The following is a 21,628-nucleotide window of genomic DNA, read 5'->3' as shown; positions in this document are numbered from 1 at the left end:
ATAAATTATCCAAAGCCCAGAAGGTGAATATCATAAGGCTATTTTAAGAAAGATAACATCAAAGCACCTCAGTGCGCCTAGCCATCAATATATGGTCAGAAATATTTGGTTCATTAAATCTAACCTTTGGCATGGAAAAACAAGGTTTTAAGTGACACTGAATGTGGAATTTTTTTATAGTCTTAGACAATGGGTCTAAATAGAACTGCTGGTTAATAGATGTCTTCGCAAAGGGGCGTGGTGGACTAACAGTTAGGGCATAGAGCTTGGAATCCTGAGGTTCTGAGTTTGAGCCCCACTCCCACAGACTGCCACTCTGGGTTCCTGAGCAAAATCCTTAACCTTAAGCTCCCCAGCACCCTACAATGACAGCCCACTGCTCCCCAAGTGGATGGGTTAAATGCAGAGGTAAACTTCTCCAATGTGAAATCAATAAAGTTCAATTACTATTATTATAAATGTATTGCATTAAAACGTTTTTCATAGAGAATAACCAGCCAGTTTACTCAATTGTTTGGATCCGATCCCAAGTATTAGTCTTGATTCAAATAGGAATCAAAGCAGCAGAATTGATTGAACTGCACAAAGTGCCTTGTTATAAACCATGTATGATATTATGTATTTATGTTTACTATATAAATAAAATCAATTGATTCTAAAACTGAATTTGATCAATAAATTGCACAGAGAGATTTCTAATTCAATGTGGAATTGCCTCTCGAATGAGCTTGATCTGCTCTCACTAAAGCCTATTTTTATTTTCTTTTTCCTTCAGATTGTGTACTCATCCAGAAAGCATATGAAACAGCAGCATCCCCCTTTTAGCTCCCAGATGTAGGTTAAGGATGACACATGCTTCTTTAATCTGCACATCCCCCACAGTAAAAGAGAGAACCAGACCGAGATTGCTTAATTATCCCCGGTGGGTTATTAATTAATACACTGAATTTAGAAGTCCTTTTAAACTGAAGCGCTACGTTATCATTGGTGTGAGAGAAAAGGAATATATTCTCGTTAATTTCTCATCTCACGGCAGTAAATGAGTGCGCCTGTCTGAGGAGGCGGGACTGTGACCTGCTTATTGACGTAAAACATCAGAACTCTCCTCGTCGATGCAGACCGAATAAGCCAGCATCATGTCTGACTGCAGGAGGCAGTGGAACCGGGAGGATGAACTGCCGGTTTACCTCGCGGGACCGATCAGCACTGGGCCGAACCAGCGGAAATCCTACGGGATGTTCAGCTCCGTGGAGGGGGCGTTCGACAGCAAGACTATTGACTTCGACAACTACGCAGTGGGCCGAAAGGGGAGCCGCACCCCGAGAAGCGGGAGCCGGGAGAGGGTCTTGGACACCAGTGACCCGGTGGGGAAGACGCCCGGGGAGGCTAGAGAGGGTTCAGGGAACAGCCCAAGTGGGGATGCAGAGGATGCTCGGAGCGGTGTGGGAGTGAGATTCTCATCAGAGAAGGAGAGCTCCAACGGAGAGGTATGGAGATTTTTTTTTTTTTTTTTGCTGCGTTCTATTAAATATAAATGTCGAGCATTTAAAAGGCCTAGTGCAAAAACACATCTTATTGTGGCTGGAGACAACCTGCTCTCGATCCTACTTGGACCAGCAATTTTGTTTTCCTTATGAAGAAAGTAAAACTGGAATAGAGTATATGAGGTCCCAATTAAACTGCATAAATAAAAACCCTTTTTTTTTTGGTGTTTGTGTATGTGTGGGTGGGGTGGGGAGGTTGTTAGGGTTGCAGTTATTAAGGTTGATGCCTGCAGGGTTTTTAGGGGGAAAAAATCTCCCCTCGAAACGATTCCAGCTGAGGATCTAGGTGCTGAAAATGTGGTGCTGAAATGGACAGCGACACCACATTACCTCCTCTGTCTGTTCTGCCAGACTGGACCAACACCAGGCGAAATTAGATGAACATGTAATGTAAAAAAAAATATGCAAGCCGTACATTTTCTGGGTCTGAATAGACTTTGTCTAAATCTGCATTTCTTAAGAGTTATGTTAATAGGTTCCCGATTTAAAAACTATTTAAAAGTAAAAAAGTATTTTCTGAATATTAACTTGCATCTGAACTTAAAATTAGCTAATGCAAATAAAGAGAGGAAGTAAGCCATGCATTTTTTCCTTTTAACAAGATGACTAAATAAAACTTAGAATGGCATGATTGTTTTTGTCCCAACATTTTCTAGAAACTTTACAAAAATAATCATTCTACACTTTGGTGCACTTTTTTTGGTTCATTTTTTTTTGTAACATGCCCTCACATCAGCACTTACCCCATTGGATAATATATCATTGATGCTTTTTTCACCCCTTTGGATGCTGACCTTGTGTCTTTAACTACTGATACACTAACTAAGCACATATGATTTTCATACCCAAATTTGATTTTAGAAATGAAAGGACCTTTAAACATTTATTGTCATTTATTACTAAAGGACACTTCCATCCTGGACATATTTCAACCTAACATGCTATCCTTTTCCCATTTACCTGCAGTGATTATCATAAACATAAACCTGTAGGGCTTCATGTAAGTGCAGTTGAAACGAAAACTCGTTCTCCCTCTTACTCAATGACCACTGGATATAGAAAGACTAGATATAGAAACACTAGAATCCACTAGATGCGGTGGATTGGAAGGCAACTCCCTCAACATCTAGTGGTTGTCCTACAATGCTAATTGTTTCTTTCAGTAAATTAGCTCATAGTTGGCTCACTAAAAAAATGAATGCAATCTAACCAAGCACAGCTAAATGGAAACCATGGGATCAGTGGTGGAATGAACTAAAAGTGACCCCCCATATTAAATGCCGCTCAGGTCCTCATTCAGTCTGGGTCCGGCTCTGCTGTCAGGTGAGGTAGCTGCGTGGCCATATGCGTGCAGCTCCGTTTCCCGCACGCGCAAAGCTACACTCGATCTCGTCACTCACGTGCGCCAAGCACGGCGGAGGCTTGATCGCCCTCCGTCTCCGCTGCATTCGTGACAATAAAGCCTAAACAGAGTTATAGTGAGAGAAAAAAAGAAAGGAGGTAAATACATCCAGCGAATCGCAGGGCTGCTGGACTCATTCCGATCAGTCTGAGGGGGGGCAGAGGAGACGAAGGGAGCATGTCTGAGAGCAGCTATCAGGGGAATAACTGCATCCCCCATCAGACGGTAAGAGACCTGCAAATCCCCGCTGCAAGGCAGAAATGGGATTAAACTCTTAGTCAATGGCAAAGAACACCAGGCCCCTTTGTATATCTTGCTTCTTTGCAAATCCAAGATAGCTGACAGTCTCCCCCCCATCTAATAAAGTAAACTTCGTATTCTCTCTCTGGGTTGGACAGTGTTGTATAATCCTGTCGCCTGTCACTGTGGGATTAAAGCAATTGACGTGACGGTTGGACCGGGAGCTGAATTGCTTAGATAAGCAAAGCAGCATCGGTCACTATTTATGTATAAAAAAAACCAAATCTGACTGAGTTTGGGAATATAAAGCACACATAGTTGCTTTTATAACCTAAACCCAAGCGCTGCTATTAAAGGAGCCTGTCATCCTGTTGAACAACGGGTAATCACCGGTTACCATGGAGACCCAGCATCTTCTCTTTTGCTGTTGCCAGGCACTCTCCATGGTGCTATAGGGTGGGGACCCTTGTTCAGTGGGAAAATATGCCCTTCCATATTTTGAATGCAAATTCAAGCTTTGATAGTTGATCACTTTGATAGTTTGATAGTCCTTTCTCAAAGAGCTGGCGTACCATGTTGTTAAAGTTTGCTGGTTTCAGAACTTGATAAATGCATGGTCATAGGTTTAAAAAAAGTACCAGTTTTGATACAAAAGCAAAGAGCAAATATGTGTGTAATATTTATTAAATACGAATACTTTGTTTAGTTTGAAGCCTGCAATGAAAATTTCAAATATACTCTTAACTTGGGTCTATAGCTGCCATTCATGCACAGTCCTCACTTAGGGATTTATTAACCTTTAGTATTTCTCTGGAGGAAATTTAAAAATATGGATATATTTTAAAATATGCATAACATAACCAATTATCTAATGCAGAACATCCAAACCTTTCCTCTCTCCCACCATCCTTTCTCTCTGATCTCCCTGCAGGGTGAAAATTTGCTGATCAAAGGGGGTAGAGTTGTAAACGATGATCAGTCTTTCTACGCGGACGTCTACATTGAGGACGGGCTCATTAAGTATGTACAAAAAGTTATTGTCACTATTACAGTCATTAATGCTAGTTTTATGTGGAGCCGGTGTGTCATATCTCAGTCCTATTTTTACATTCACCATGTTTACATTTGATCACTGTTGCACTTTAAGAAATGGAAATGTCTTGAGAGCTGTACAAAACAAACTGTTGTTTTGCATACACCGAAAGTGTATAAAATGACAATAAAGTCTAATAGAGTGCCTTGCAAAGATATTCATGCCTGTTTACACTCACAAGCTTCAATTTCATCTCCCTATCAAATGAGATCAGACTGCAAAAACCATCAAGAATTAAGTAAAAAAAAAAAAAATCTTAAATTGAGTGTATTTACCTTTAATTTTAGTAGATAAATAAGATGATTTGCCAATGGAAGTTTTACTCCTAAAACAAGATAATTAGATAATATGAACTTGAAATAAGACAAAGCTGTTTTTTTTTCTTATTTTAAATGTAAATTGTCTTGTTCCATTTGCAAAGTATCTGAATTACCTCCTCAATTTAAAAAAAGTACTTAATTCAAGCAAAAATGAATACTTTTTTGCAATGACCTGTGTCTACTGAAGAGCATTTAACTTTACTGGATACAGCTTGAGATAAACTACTTTTTTTAGTCTTCCATAAAGCTCAGATTAGCATTAGATTCCCACAGTATAATGCTACCACCACTATATTTTGCTGTATGAATTGAATGCTGAGAGATATATGCAGCATTATTCTTCCACCACACATAGCATTTAGCTACTAGGCAAAAAAAGTATTTTATATTGTCCTATCTAAGCCCAAATATCAATGAAATGTTTATTAACTTGCAAGATGCTGCATGTTTATTAAAAACTTAATCAGATGCTTCCTTCATGTGACTACTTTTCTCTTTCTGTTCCCTCACCCTCTTGTATTTCCTCCTCTGCAGGCAGGTGGGGGAGAACCTGGCCGTTCCAGGGGGCGTCAGAGTCATCGAGGCTAAAGGCCGCATGATAATACCAGGGGGAATAGACGTCAACACGTGTCTGATGAAGCCTTACCTCAGCACACAGCCTGTTGATGATTTCTTCCAGGGCACTAAGGCTGCACTTGCTGGCGGCACCACCATGATCAGTAAGCTTGGACATTTTCAGGTCAGAATGTAAAAAAACAAATTAATTCCTTTCATAACGATTAACTTTGCTTTCCGTTTTCAGTTGATCATGTGACCCCTCAGCCTGGTGAAAGTTTGCTGGAAGCGTTTGAGCGCTGGCAGGAGGCTGCAGATAAAAAGGCATGCTGTGACTACTCTCTGCACGTCGACATCCCACAGTGGAACGAAAATGTAAAGGATGAGCTGGAACTGCTGGTGCAGGACAAAGGTGACACATCTGTGATTTATTTCTGCCATTCTTTACACATTACTCCTTTTGGCTGGCGACTATCAGGAACAGATTTGTAGGAATGATTCCAAAGTAGATATCCGAAGGCTTTATTATGTTACCAGTCTATGCAACTTTGTTATACACAAAAACACACAAAAATACACAATTTGTATTTACACAGAGAGGTGAACCCAACATGTATAATACATACTTGCTACTTTGATAAAAAAAAAAAAAACCAACAAGATAACTGCTAACATTATTCAATATGTTGATTATTGTAATAATAAAATCATGTAGGGCTGCTCAGTGGCGCAGTAGCTTGCAGCAAGAAGGTTCTGGGTTTGATTCCTGGCCTGGGGTCTTTCTGCATGGAGTTTGCATGTTCTCCCTGAGCATGCATGGGTTCTCTCCGGGTACTCCGGCTTCCTCCCACAGTCCAAAAACATGACTGTTAGGTTAATAGGCTTCTCTACAGTCCCTTAATGTGAGTGTGTGTGTGTGAATGGTTGTCTGTCATTTTTGTCTCTGTGTTGCCCTGCAATGGACTGCCGACCTGTCAAGGGTGTACCCCGCCTCTCGCCCATTAACTGCAAGAGATAGGCACCAGCATCCCTCGCGATCCCACTCAGGATAAGCGTGCTAGAAAATAGATGGATGTATTATTATATAAATCATGTATTATTCTTTATATTTTTATGTTAATGCTCATACGTCTTGTGCAGAAGCTACATTAGACCACAACATGATACTTCTTTGGCCATCTTTTTCTTTTTAGAAGTCATAAGTCTACCTAAAGCTGATGCATTAAGCTTAGTTAGAGTAGCTGTTATCTGGCATCACCATCTTAGCTGTCTGCAATCAATTTATTTAAAAATCTTACGTATTACATTACTTAAAGGTATTACTTTTATCACTATGTTGTGTGATGTTATTTCAATTCCCAGCGTATGACTGTTCATGTTTTTCTGTGAATGAAAATTGTCTTTTTTCAGTGGTAGTAGCATTATCAGCTGACAGGCAGTAAGCAGCCACAGATCTTCAGTTGTTCAATTGAGTCACCCAGTCAGATTGGTTAAATGTTTTTCTTTTAAAGAAAAGCCTCCAGAGTGCTCTGATTCATGTTCAGAGAGTTCAGAGAACCACTCATACCTAGATCTCACTCTCAGTTTGAAATATAGGCTTGATTATTACTGTCATTATCATCTGCTCACTTTGAAACCTTCCTTGTTGTCAGGCATCAATTCCTTTCAGCTGTACATGGCTTACAAAGATGTGTACCAGATGACAGACACTCAGGTAAGGTTCCTAATTAGTGATATAACCCAAACAAATTCTGCACAAGCTCTGTATTATATACTGTATTTTAACCAAGTACATTTCTGAATTTATAACTTTTTAAAATGTACATTTATTATTGTTATTATCCTCTCAAATCTGCAGTTGTATGAGGCTTTCTCCTTCCTGAAGCAGTTGGGTGCGGTGGTGATGGTTCATGCTGAGAATGGAGACCTGATTGTGCAGGTAACTGCTGCAGTTAATGATAATTCCTCCTTCTGGTTGAAAAAGGCCCAACATTGGCTCTTCTCTCTCAGGAGGTGAATGATCTGGACTCAGCACCTAGCAAACTTTGATAGAGAATCTGAAAACATGTTGTGTCTCAGGATGAGAGTGTGGTACAGAAGCTGCATGGCACAGGAGAGACAAAAATTTACTATGAGTGGTGAAGAAAGCAAATGCATTGTGGGATGCTGTCTACAGCATCTGGCTGACTTCCCCCCAATTAGCAGAAGTAATTTAGACGTTGGTTTTCAGGCTAAATCTGGTCGGTCCATCTTATTCTTGATTTATTCCAGAAATAGTTGCTGAAGCCTGGGCTGTGTTTGGTCAGTCTGATTTGTCCCACTTTAGTTCAATAACAGACGTTTAAAAGTGGGGTGATCTGAAAATTACGGTTTCTCACCTTTCACTTTTTCACTAAATATATCATTTGGATGTTAATCATGTCGTCTTTTCATATCTTTTCAACTAATCTTTGCTGGGTGGGGTAACTTTAACACTAGTCCAGAGAAGTTCAAATGCCCACCCACCCAGGCTACATTGTGTTTTGTCCTACATTTATCAGGAAAATAATCCCGGAAATTTACAACTATAACAAATGAAGTTAATAATAATTTCCTGCTATTTCCCATGTAAACATTTTGATACCTTAAGGATTTACAGTCATTGATCCAGTTTTAAAACCTGTTTTTTTTACCGTTTTGCTGTCTGTTTTTTATTCATGTGCATTCTAAGCCAAGTGTCCAGTTAAAATTGGATGGTGCGTCCATTATGACTATAATGATTCTTGATTCAGTTTCCAGGCTGCAGCCTGAGGAATGTGCATGTTATGTAACTCACTATCTTTCAAAAGGGTAGTTAGAGGATAACTGCTGCTGCTGTCATCCCTGACGTTTAATATCCTAATGGTGTTGATGTAATGGTGATTAAGATTGATTGGTGCAAGTTAAAAAAGGATAAAGCAGCATTTTAAGATAAAAATGTAATATTTAACAATAAACGAACAATTCTGAATATTATTTCCATATTTGTTTATACAATCACCCTGTTGAGATGCTATAATAACATCTGCTATTTGGAGCAATAATAAAACGCATTCATTTGAAGTCAATGTCTTAGGCAATAAAATCAAAAACATCACTAGAACTTCAAAAAGAACTTGTAATGCATAATTTAATGCTAACAGAAACTAGAACGTATGAAAATAATTCAGAATTTTGTGTTTAAGGAACAAAGAAAAATCCTTGGAATGGGAATTACTGGCCCTGAAGGCCATCCTCTGAGTCGACCCGAAGAGGTAATTATTCTCTGGTATTAAACCCTCACTGCTCAATGCACAATCACTGAAAAACACTGAAACACTTTCTTGTTTTATACAGCTAGAAGCTGAAGCAGTTTTCCGTGCCATCACTCTTGGAAACCGTGTGAACTGTCCTGTCTACATCACCAAAGTGATGAGCAAGAGTGCAGCTGACACCATCACTCAGGCCCGGAGGAAAGGTACATCTGATCTTTTCCAGTTTATTCTTATTTTTAGGGTCTTAAAATGTATTACAAGCATACGTACCCAGTACACTTTAACACATTTATATCTACATTATAAACATAAACTCAGAATTTTATCAGGTAAACTAACACATAGTTGGGGCAGAGCTTATAAAGTGGATAGATTTTCATTTTATTTATTTTTTTAGTTTTCAAATAAATAAATAATACCGGTAACCCCTGTTAACCATTTCAGCCCCCAACAATCCAGTGCCACTAAGGAATTACCTAAAATGTCAGTAGAATTCACCTGTGTGTATCTAATCTCTGTATACATCCAACTTGTGTATGGAGAGTGAACAAGCAGCATCTGTGGAGATGTTAAAAGTATTGCTTTCTTAGACGGTACTATCCCAATCATTAAACCTCCCATAGGGCACTATTCAAAATTCAAGAAAATTACGACCCTGCTGCTGCAGGGTTAGATTTTGTTATCTAAACTGACAAGCTGAGCAAGGAGAGCATACATCAGAGAGCTAACCAAATGGGAAATTGTAGTTCTGGAAAAATTGAAGAGATCTGTAGCTCAGTAGGTAGAATAGTTTAACAGGACAGTGATTGGTTGTGCATTCCACAATTTAATTATTTTTTAACATTGATGGGGAGTAAAAGAAGGCCATTGTTAAGATAACGCCATAATAGTCTTTGTTGAGAGCAACTGTACAAAGTAAGGTGCTTTGGCCACGGGGAAACAAGACTGAAATCGTCTTTCCTATACTGAAATTGGGGGGGGGGGGGGGAGGCCCAGTTAAAGACCATAGCTATGTATCTGTGTATATTTTGTGTATGATTTATGTTGTTAGTAAATGCATACCCTGTGTCTTTTTACATCCTTTTCACATATATACAATACTGTTGTGCTGCTCTATCTCATAAAATCCCATGATATACAATTGACATAATTTAGATGTGATTCAATGAGAAAACGTGAATCAATGTGAATATTTCAGGGAACCTGTAATCTAAAATGAAAGCTTAAATTTTTTACCAAATGTTTCTGTCTCTATCATTCCTCAAAGGCTCTGTGGTTTTTGGGGAGCCGATTACAGCGAGCCTGGCAACCGATGGTTCTCATTATTGGAGTAAGAACTGGGCCAAGGCAGCTGCTTATGTGACCTCTCCTCCACTGAGTCCTGACCCCACCACTCCAGATCATCTGCACACACTTCTGGCCTGGTAAGATCCAAGCACTTCTTATCCCTTTTAATGAACACAGCTATCCTATTTATTTGATTCTGTTGAGGCAGGATGTTCAAACCCTTTAAGTTTTAATAGCACAAAATATACTATGGAACTTTTTAATTTAGCTATTTTGCTGTAACCTTTGAATAATGTGAACTGAACATCATCTAGCTGACAGGAAAACTGGCATCTTTCAGATCCACTAATTATTCTATATTATTACAAATGCGATAGCAAGCAAAATAAATGACTGTGAAAAATAATCAGATGGTGAAAACATATGCATGAGGTAGAAAGAGCAGGGAGAACAAGGCAACTAGAATAAAATAATCATCTAATTTAGAAATAGGTTCAACTGAGGTAAACAATAGGATCATGAGAGTTAAGATGTTAGAATCCCAAAATGGGGAAGAGAAAAGTCCATGAGACCAAACCCACTTCTACACTCGTCCCAGACATGAACACACCCACCAGCAACTTCCAACTACACACTTTTTGTCTGTCCCCAATACCATAAATAGCACAGGGCCTAGACACTCATCAACTGTTGCCTTGGATACCAAGTGCCTCCCATCTCTTCTTCAGTCCTCCCATCTCCTTCATTCTACGCTGCTCCTCTGCACTTCCTGTGCATCTTCAGGCGCTTCTTTGCTGTCATTCACATGTGAAAAGAGTATATTCTTAGCTTCTTCCTCAAAGAGAGTATTTTCTGCCATTTGTCGGTGAGGATCATTATTGCTGTCCTGATATTAGTGTGATGAACAAACAATAATTACTGTAATTGAGGGTTATTATGCATCTCCTTCTACATGTTTTTCTAAACTGAGCACCAACACTCAATTGGCTTTATTGTGTTGTACAAAAGAAGGGTTTAAGTGAGTGTTTGCGGTACTTCTTATGTAATATACATATATTACGCTATTCTTTAACCAATGCTCTTGAGTTGAAGCTGCAGCTCCACTGCACCATCCAGACTTGTACAGCTGGCTGGTTTTATGTTAGAAAAACTCTTTTTGACAGGTACTTCAAACAGCGGCTCAATGAGGACACCTGGTGGTCAATTTACACCAAGCAACAATCCCTCAGTCCATCTCTGATGAATAAGCATGCCCTCAAGTGTATATTACCTTGCATATATGTACAGTTTTTCCACATTTTCTCCACACAAGAGCACAAATAAGTGCAACATTGTAAAAAGGAAAAGAAAAATGTTTTACAACATCTTTACAAATGGGAATCCCAGTGTTCCATTTATTAATCTTTATCCCTCTTATCTCTGTCACCCCTTAACAAAATCCACTGAATCAATGGCCTAAACTTTTATCTCAGTATAAATCCAGCTTCAGTGGCTTGTTAAAGAAAGCTAGCATCACAAAGACTGTGAAACAGAGCAGCGCAGACAGACCTTTGGTAAAAGGTTTAAGGCAGCATTATGGTATAAACAAATATCTCAAGCTTTGGAAATTCCACATAGGCCTCTTTAATTCCTCATCAAAAGGATTAGTATACAAAAATAGCAAAACTTTGTCTTTGACAAAACTGACAGAACAGCCAAGGAACCTGAAAACTCTTTTTTAATTAAAGATGCAGCCAAGAGGCACAAAGTGACTCTGGCGGAGCTGCAGAGATCCACACCTTAGGTTGGGGAATCAGCACAGGACAAATATTAGTCATTCACTTCACCAATCTGGATTTTATAGAAGAGGAATAAAATCAAAGCTGTTTTTAAAAGGCAATCAGAAGAAGAGCTATTTAATTATAAACAGAATCCATATAGGTGAATGTGCTGTGTTCGAATTAAACCAGTAGACCTTTGGCCCAATTCAAAGCTATTATTTTTGGAGGAAATCTAACACTGCACAATAAACATGCTGTCCCTTTAGGGATCACAATTAAATGAATTTGAAACATAACAGAAGGTTTACAAACATCAAATTTCAAATCAAAGAGGCACTCAACATTCTTCACATTACATTTAACAGGATAAGACTCTAGATAGGTGGTGGCAATCTGCTGCCACATAGAGAGGAAGTGAATATTGCAGCTAGAAGGCAGATCCATGCATCTGAGTAAAAGGAAGCATATTTCCATTCAGGAACAACACCTCCAGCAGCAACTCTGAACAAGCTAGCTCATTTAGAAAATTAAAACTCAGAGTGAAACATCTCCATGTTTGTGAGTTGTGCAAATGAAAATAAAAAATCAACCAAAACCTCAATTTTAGATAAAAAAAAAATATAACAATAAATCACAATTGTTATTTTTGGCTAAATTGCTCAGCCCTACTATCCCTATGGTTAACTGTGGTACTGATAACATAATGCTTAATGTTTTTTTTCTTTAACATAGACTGGAACATTTTATAGGGTGAGAGGACGATGGATGGACCTAATAAAGGAAATCCTGGGAGTTAAAAAGGAAGTTGTTGGAGAGTATATAAGAATATTGGCCGACCTAAAGCTGGACAACAACAAACATGCAGACACAGCTACAATTAACATTAGATTAAAACAAACTGTGTTAGGATGGACCTGTTAAAATACAGACCTGAATCTTGTTCAACATAATTGGCAAGACAAGAACACTGATGTTCCCAGACACTGTCCATGTGATCTGATTGAGCTTGAGCAATTTTTGGACTTGTTTTCTTTCTTGTTTATAAACCTTTTTTCTTTACCTAACTATGCACAACTTTGGTTATTTGTCAATAACCAAATTCAGTTAAAAAATATTAGAGCTTGTGGCTGTAATATATTAAAATAAGACAAGGTCTAAGGGGTATGAATACTTTTGCAAGGTGAACTACGTTTCTGTTTTGCAGAGTAATCTTATTCTTTGTTCTCAGAGACATTTTTTTACCAAAAAAAAAAAAAAAAAATCACTCTGTGTCCCTTCGATTCTTTGTTTCAGCGGGGACCTCCAGGTGGTGGGCAGCGCTCACTGTGCATACAGCACTTCACAAAAAGCTATCGGCAAAGACGACTTCACCCTGATCCCAGAGGGAACCAATGGAGTCGAGGAAAGAATGGGTTTTGTCTGGGACAAGGCTGTGGTGAGCAAAGACAGTCTCAATGTTTTTTCCGGTCCTTGTGGCTCTCTGGCTTTTGTTTTTCATATAACCATTTTAAATTCCCTTTCTTTCTCACTAAGGCCATGGGAAAGATGGACGAAAACCAGTTTGTTGCAGTCACTTCAACCAACGCTGCAAAAATCTTTAATCTGTACCCACGTAAGGGACGCATAGCTGCTGGTTCTGATGCTGATATTGTTATCTGGGACCCTGACAGTGTGAAAACAATCACTGCCAAACTGCAGCAGTCGGTAAGTAGCATACGATTTATAAACTGTAAATAAAACAGTTGTCGTCAACTAAAAAGTTACTGTATGGGTAGGGGTAAATATTTATTATTTGTAACAGGGTAGAGGAATTTTTAAACTATACATTATGAGGTAATGTGATTGTTATTCTGATGGGAAAGCTGTTTTTTTCCTATTTAGCAACAGATATTCATGAGAGTATTTTATAAACACTTTAAGCAAACATTTCACTTTCACTGAAGAAAAGGACATTCTGTGAAAAATGCACTTTGGATAAGCTGCTAAAAAAATACTTCACTATGCAAATCTGCCTTACGCATGCAAATCAACACAAAGCACTTTTAAATGCATTCAGGCTATATGCTGGATCTAACCAAGACTCCCTGTCATGATGCCACCCTGGGGTTATAATCCCCTCTTCAACCCTCAAAATCTCTCCCCACCAAATTAATTTCATTGTCAATATTCCATCATTGAGCCCTTTGATAAATTCCTTTCTCTATATCTAAATTACCAAATCCACTCTTTCCCTCTTATAGACTCCCTTTATCTTTTCTATTTTTCCCCCCTATCTTTCCAACCCAGGCTGCAGAATACAACATCTTTGAGGGTCTGGAGTGCCGTGGTGGGCCGGCGCTGGTGTTGAGCCATGGCCGGATTGTTTACGAAGGCAGCAAACTGCAGGTTCAACCGGGCACTGGTCGGTTTTTACCACGCAAGCCATTCCCTGACTTTGCCTACCAGAGGGTCAATTGCAGAAATCAGGTAGAGTCCAAAAAATATTTCAACAGCAACATTAAGGATTTGGTGTTTTGAAAAAGGTGCATTGGAATTTGAAGGACTGCATTATATTGAACAAATTAGACAAAATTAAAAACTCATTAATAAAACATTGCTGGTTCTGTGTAAAAACATTTGTTGGATAGAGTTAAAGCCCTTAGGTTGTTGAGACAAAAAGATGCTGACCTTTAATGGTTAGAAAAAGATTTTAATAATAATAATTATTACATTTAATAATTAATAATCATTAATAATTCTTGTAAGCTTTTCACCTTTGTAATCTAGGAGACACTAACTTTATTATATTTTATGGAGATTTTAGGAAATAAACCAGCACAGAAGAGATATGTTTTTTTATGCAGCCCTTGAATCAAGTATATTTTTTTTATTTCAGAAGATATTATGCCTTGATTTACTTAAAATGTCTTCAAATTAGAGCAGAAAGAAAATACACAGAAGTGCATATATTTGTGTGTTTTCAAAGAATGTTTTCTAACTTCATTTTGTAAATTTTCTTTAATAGGTTAAGAGCAAGCAGGGTGTCACTCGAGGGATATATGACGGCCCTGTGTACGATGTTGCTCCTACACCTAAATATATTACTCCTTCTCCGTCAGCCAAGACTTCCCCCACTTCTCACCAACCACCGCCGATACGCAACCTTCATCAGTCCAACTTCAGCCTTTCAGGTTCAGTAAACAGCTATTTTTATATCGGAACACCTCAGAGGCACCATTTAAGTTATTTTGTTGTGAGGATTTTTTTTGTATTATTATAATCAACAACACTAGTTCTATCAACTGCTGTAGCATGATGTCATGTTGTAGTGGGTTTAGAAAACCAGTTTAGAAAAATCCTCAAATCAGGAGCATTTGTGTTGGGTAATTTTAACAGTTTAACTTTTGTCTCTAAAAACTACATACATTCAGTCATAAAATCCCTAGGTTCTTTGCATTAACGGCAGACCAAATATGGACCAGTGGGTTACAAATGATGAGTAAGATTAACACAGCCAACAGGCCTAATCAGGCTAACTTAAACTAATAATGCTGGAGTTGTTTAGGTAAGAGGACAAGAACTAAGGTTAATATCTCCTGCAAAAAATGTTATATTACATCTAAAATTATTTAACTAAGATCTAAAAATTATTTCAGTTTGTTTTACTTTATTTTCATTTTATGTAACAGGAAGTAACATTTCCTCACTATTGGAGAAAAACATGGCATTCCACAGAATGTATCATAAAGGATTACATTGCTTTGTCATGGAAATTCCACAGTTTTGAGGGGTAATTGATAAGGTTGATTTCCTCACACGAAGCAGAAAGTTTTGAAGATTTCTTGCCATAGAGCAACAAGTTTTATTTCAAGCTGTTTTAAAAAGCCCTGAAATCAGACATCACAGGGGCTTTGTCTGACTTGCTGTTAGTCTTCTAGCTCTGTGAGGCTTTCTTTGCTTTTGATATATTCACTGTGATGACATATTTCATGTACAGGAAAATGAACTATGACTGATAATAACGGCACAGAAGCTCATGTCCAGGACCTTTCTTAACCCTTAAAGCTACTTATTCTTGCAATAATCCCAAAATGTGTCTGTTTTTCCTTAGGTGCTCAGATTGATGACAACATCCCTCGTAGGTCTGGCCACCGCATCGTAGCACCCCCAGGTGGTCGCTCCAACATCACCAGCCTTGGCTAAAGGCTTGGCTCTGCATTTGCAAAAACCATGGCCGGATTGGGGTTTGGTCTTTTAGGTGTGCATGGGTGTAAAAGTATGACTGCCACGAAATAATATCTTTGTGTAAACTCCAAAATGTTTGTTTTTTCAGCTTTGCACTTATGTTAAGGACATCCATGCTACTAGTAAAACAATGTGATTCACAATCAGACAGCCTATTTAAAACTTAGCTAAACTTGTTCAGGACCAACCTAATCCTGTTGTTCTTCCTTTTAAATACAACTTTCCTTTTATTCTTCCTCACTGTCTATTTCTTAATAAATGAGTCTGCTCAGACATGGTGCTACTTTTCCACCACCTGGTGGACTGCAGAAAGGTTCACTTTTGTTGTATGTTTGCCTGCAAATAGTTTGAACACCTTTAATATTATTAATTTCATTTGAACTGAAATAGGCTGGTTTTACATAGGCTATTGCATGGACAAATCTTTAAATGTTGCACTAGTTGTTAATTGTGGCAACACATTACACATGAAACTGCACTAGAAGCACATTTTTATCCAACAGCACAAACCTGTTTGCATACTGGAAAAATGTAGATGCTTTAATAATGTATTCCCATTCACTGTGGACATGTTTGGCTGCTCGTAGCTAGGAAACATAGCATTCACCGAAAAAGTTCCTGCAACTGCAATAAAAACAAAATGAGTGTCCTCCACCAAATACTTTATGCAAAACATGTTGATGTTCTCCTCCTATTCCAATGTGAAAGTGGTTTAGACTGATTTTAGACCAATATAACAGTTTTTTCCCCCACAAAATCTGTGATGTTTTTAAGGGGCTTCTTTCAATAACTGTTTCTGGAAATGATCATTTCTTTAATGAAGCCCTGAGCTTACTTCTGTAAAAAGGGATCCAGAAACCTTCCTTGCTCTCTCAATCAATCTTTGTAATCTGTTTATGTTCCCTATGCTTAATTCTAGGTGTTTTTGTCATGTTGCTCCAGTTAGTGTTTCCTAAGTGCTTGTTTTTTTTCTTTCTGTGTTATAATTTGTTTGTTGGAACCACTAATTAATAATAAAGTTTGGACTGTTGTCAAGACCTATTGTGAAAAGACTCTTGTAAGTGTAATACACATTCAAGAAAATCAATTACATTTAACTCTTCGAAGATGACAGCCCAGGACAGAATTTCGAATTATTAATTAATTTAAGTGATTACAGAACAGTACTAAGATCTAATTGGCTTAAAAAAAGAATGAATAACTTCACAGACTCATGCAAGCAGAGGTGGTAGTATCTTCTTACATTGACTCACTTATATTTACTTGAATAACTTTTTGAAAAAAAATAGTTTTGATAAATTTACAGCACAATGCTTTTATTTCTTCTTTGTATTCTTTTGAGATTACAGAAGCCCTGATAGGCTAGTGAGAAAAAAAATATGTAGAGATGAAAAGTTTTTTCATTTTTTTCTTCCTGCCTTTGTCATAATGGGTTTTAAAGATCTGACCCACATGCAGAGAACCACTCAGAGACCAAGGGTAAAAGTTTAACAGGTTTATTGTAGGTTAGCAAACACTGATGGAGATTGAAACTCTGTGGGGAAACAATGCTGGAAGTCAGCGGACTGGTGAACCGGAACCGGAAATTCTTAAGGGGAGATTACACTGATCAGTTCAGGGACAGTAGGAAAATAGACTGAGGCTTGAATATTGCTTGAGAGGCAGTCACTCTTGGGGGGGCCTTTGGTTTATCCTTGGATCCAGTTTGTGGGGTTTTAATCCAGAGAAGAGGGAACTCGTTGGAGGGCGGACAGGCAGACATACGTTGGGCCCAGAGGAGTAAAGGAGCGGACTGTCACTTGGTTTTCCAGGAGTGGACTTAAACGGATCATGTGGAGGTTTTCCCCTTGCTCAGTGAGACTCAGTAAATCCTTCCAGGGGTAGAAGGTCCAGGCTTATCCAGTAACACAGGAAGTCTTCCTGCCGAAGAACAAAGAAAAAAAAAAAAAAAAAAGTTCAGACTCAGAGAAACAATGCTAAGGTTAGGTTCTGCTAATCTCAGTTTGGCTAGAGTACCCAATGCTGGCAAACACTCGACACGCGTCGAGATGGCCGCTGCTCAAGTACTCCTCTGGTAATGACCCAACGAGCCGCAGGTGTGCAGGGAGGCCCAACGAGGACAGGGCACCGCCCGGTGGTGGAGAGAGGAAAACACAAAAAACAACATACACAAACTGGAATCCTAACAGCCTTGAAAGCAAGTGTTTTTTTTTTAAGGCTAAAAAGCATTTACTGAAAGCATGTTTTTAGTTTATCTACGTTATACAGTCTTAGCCCTAAGAAAGAGAAGTCATAATGTTGGCCAAAAACATATCCATGATAACCACTTTAATTAACTATCTATATGGCTAAGGTTTATATAATAACTACATTCCAAGGGGCAACAAATAAAATTTTTTTGCACCTTCCTTCAACCTTATTTTAGTTTGTAAACATGTAGTTTAGAAGTTGGGACATTATTCTGGGAAACATGGCCTCTCACTATCCATTTGAAGAAGACATCAGTTGAGGTCTGTGGTTCTATTTCATCCCTCCTGTCCACCAGAGGGCGGTGTTGAAAACACTGAATGTTCCCTTCGGGCATGTGTAATTCTAGTAATTATGTCTACAGAGTCACACCTGTGACAACTCAGAAGCTACAATACATAGCCTTGTGTCATCCTTTCTTGTGTCATTCCTTTTTTCTTCTCCCAAGTGGTCTGCTATCTTCTCCATTGTTTGATGCAACTGTCTCAAGCAGCTTTCTTGCAAGACTGCTTTTCTGTTAGCTATCATCTCAGCTAAGAGGGTAGGCGAGCTACATGCTCTCTCTGTCAGCCCTACCTGTATCAGGTGGGCTGCAGGTGGCTCCGGTGTTACCCTGTGGCCTAATACTGCATTTGTGCCTAAGGTGTTGTTTCCTTTTCATCATAACCAGCCAATGCGGCCGGCTCGGTTTTAGCCTCAGTCAGGTGCAACTAAGGATGGGTCTGAAGTATTGTGCTCATCCACTGGGTCAGGTCCTTTTACAAGGTTCTGCTGGGCCCTCTCAGTGAGGCATGTGTTTAGGATTCCTTTCATTAGTCATTCAGTGCTTTCAGCACTTCCCTCTGACGGTCAGGAGAAATGAAATAGAATGGACTTTAGTTATGTAATTATGGTTCTATGAATCCCGGATGACCGCAGAGTTTCTGTGTCACTTAGAACCCTTACTTCTGCAAGAAGATTCTGCAGGAACAGAGCAAATGATGACACCACACTATGTAGCTTCTCAGTGGTCATCCGGTGTCACAAGTGTGACTCTGATGGTATAATTACTCGAACTGCGCATGCCCGAAGGGAACATTCAGTGCTTTCAGCACCGCCTTCTGGTGGTCATCCGGGATTCATAGAACCATAGTTACAGTAAATAAGCAACTTTCTATTTACATCAGTGCATCTAGTGGCAATAAAAAGCCTTTGCCTTTCACTTGCCTTTCAGGGGAGGAAAAGATAGGCAAAACAAAACAATATATATTAAAAAAAGTTATTCTCTTTTTCTAGTTAGAAGCTCTTAAACAGTCCTCTCTGTTATTTTTTTTTAATATGCAGATGTATTGTGACAACCTCATTTGAATAAATGTTTTCATGAAAAACATATAATAGACACATAATAGAAACACATTATCTTTGTAACAGCATAACCTTAAAAGATTAATGCTGATACAGGCACTTGCATTTTTTTCTTTTTTAGTCAGCTTATTAATTTTTTGACATGGCATTTCAACTTTTTCTCTTAACTTTTTAGCTTTTCGACTTAACTTATTAACTAAAAAATAAATATATATATATATATATATATATATATATATATATATATATATATATATATATATATATAAAGTAGGTAACATTTCAACCACTGGCTGATCTAATTTGTTACATGCCAAAAGGACATGTACTGCCACTTAGTTGTGTCTGAATATAGATCTGATGCTTCTAGAACTCACTGAGTAACAGGGGACTCCATTTATAAGGGTGTGCAAGTGACCAAAAATGGCAACTTTGAGTAATTTTTATGAGAAAGAGTGGCTCTTGTGTGAATTTAGTTTAAGCAAACCAGAGAAGTGTTACATTTTGTGTTGAAACATTCATTCTCTGGAAGTTTTGGGCATTTCTTAAACAAACCTGGCAGCCTGGCTTAACAGCAAATAATCATATGCTACAGTGTCAGATCCCATGTGAGTGAGTTGGTATATGTATTGGTCACTCTCACTTGTTCATTAACTGCAAGATGTGATAGGCAGATGCAGGTCCACAGCTGTAGCACATCAGGACTAATTGGGAGTAGATTAAAGAGGCGCAGATCCAGAGGAAGATGTTGCATTTTTATTGCTCACAGCACGGTAATTAGGCGGTCATCTCTTGAGTTACTCTTGTTTGTACTTTTCTTGATTTAACAAAGTTTGCTCTACCCTTTATTAGGGACTTATTGTTATTCAAGTTCCTGCATTCCTGTGCTTCACTTCCTTGCTCCTTTAGTTTCTACTGAAATTGTTGCAAGCTCCCTTCTATGAATCTCCTCATTGTTGAATATTTTGTCGGAATGAAAGGAACAGCACTAGGCTGGTTTTAATCTTTTTGTTCTCTGACATATTTCAGTTTGTTCACATTAATGAGAAATCTTCCTTATACTGGAAGAAGGAGCATTTTAAATTCTTTTCTGGATTTAACAGGAAGCCAATGACGGGAAGCTACGTTATGACAGATATGATCTCTCTTTTTAATTTTCAACCAATTTGATATAGTAAAGAGAATGTCAAATGTAACTCTACAAAATTCTTAAATTTTCTTTATATAATATGTATTTTTTTGCTTTTACTGTTTGTATTTGGAATATTCAGTGTTAAAGGCACAGAGGGGCAACCCATTAACATAATCTCGCTGTACCTTTTCCCAATTATTTAATACTTTTAACATTGTGTTTATTTCATTTTCTCATATTAACACATAACATAGCAAGTTGCACATTGAACATCTTATGTTTGTTTTACCCCATCAATTTCACTCCCTCCCCCCAAACCCTTTTACTGGTACATATATTTGTAAAGATAAGCATATAGATATATGTCTGTATACATGTGCATATATACTGTACATCCACCTACAGGCACCCCTGCATATCTATACACACATATATGAAAAAAATTAAGATAAGTAAATAAAATAAAATATATAAACAAATAAACTTGTAGCAAAACAATCAAGACTTCAAAAATACATCATTAAGTAAAATAAAATACTGTTCCCCAGTAAGTAATGGTTAGTGTGGAATAAGAATGTTGAGGTATTTCTGTTTTAAGTCACAGGCTCCAAAGGAAGGACAGGAGAGATAAGGATAAGAATGAGTTCACACAGCTTCCCTCATGGCATGAACAGGAGGACGGCTGTTTTGAGAAGTTCCAGTGAGTGATGGTTGGAAATGGACACTTCACTCACGCTCCCCGTGTTTCACGAATTGCGTGAAAAACATGTGACTACTATAGCCACTAGGTGGCAGTCTGAGTCCATTTCAGCGTCCCATGAGTCAGGATTAGATAGCCCAATGAGCAGACTGGGAGGTGTTACGTGTTGCAAGCTGATAGCGTAGAGGGTAGGGTGAATGATCTGCAGTTCTAAAGGTTGAGAGTTCGGTCCCAGCTGTGGCTGAGTTTATTATTCTCGCCTTAAATGTTTTTCTATTTTTTTTAATCACTTTTTATTACATTTGACCATAGGGATTATCATTCTACAGCCTCAATATCTTACTCTGATAACAACAGGCGTATTGTTATACTATTTTCGTGTGTTTTTATTATTATTATCATTATTAATATTATTATCTAGCTGGTAAAATTTTCAGTTTAGGCTGTAAAACCTGTCTGCTAGTTTAAAGTCTATCTTATTTATTTTAAAGCTACAGTGTGTAATAAT

At 38.2% G+C, this 21,628-nt stretch overlaps 1 protein-coding gene across 2 annotated transcripts; it reads left to right on the top strand.

Annotated features, from left to right (window-relative positions):
- Positions 1–997: 997 nt before the first annotated feature.
- Positions 998–16,327, top strand: LOC107085734 (dihydropyrimidinase-related protein 1-like). Of its 2 annotated transcripts, none has more exons than XM_015376251.1 (14): positions 998–1,487; positions 4,118–4,206; positions 5,134–5,318; positions 5,402–5,566; positions 6,807–6,868; positions 7,013–7,093; positions 8,358–8,426; positions 8,509–8,629; positions 9,694–9,850; positions 12,767–12,908; positions 13,007–13,177; positions 13,760–13,939; positions 14,478–14,643; positions 15,564–16,327. In XM_015376251.1, the coding sequence occupies exons 1-14, from the start codon at positions 1,137–1,139 to the stop codon at positions 15,653–15,655; spliced, it is 2,031 nt and encodes a 676-aa protein (XP_015231737.1). In that variant the 5' UTR covers positions 998–1,136; the 3' UTR covers positions 15,656–16,327. The 2 variants fall into 2 exon arrangements, with proteins under 2 accessions (XP_015231737.1, XP_015231738.1); XM_015376252.1 differs by lacking the exon at positions 998–1,487 and adding an exon at positions 2,979–3,171.
- The last annotated feature ends 5,301 nt before the right edge of the window (positions 16,328–21,628 follow it).

The sequence above is a fragment of the Cyprinodon variegatus genome, unplaced genomic scaffold (genome assembly GCF_000732505.1).
Source record: "Cyprinodon variegatus isolate N-32 unplaced genomic scaffold, C_variegatus-1.0 Scaffold131, whole genome shotgun sequence".
Classification (NCBI taxonomy): domain Eukaryota; kingdom Metazoa; phylum Chordata; class Actinopteri; order Cyprinodontiformes; family Cyprinodontidae; genus Cyprinodon; species Cyprinodon variegatus.
Note: the sequence above shows the minus strand (reverse complement) of the source record. Positions and strands in the feature narration are given on the sequence as shown.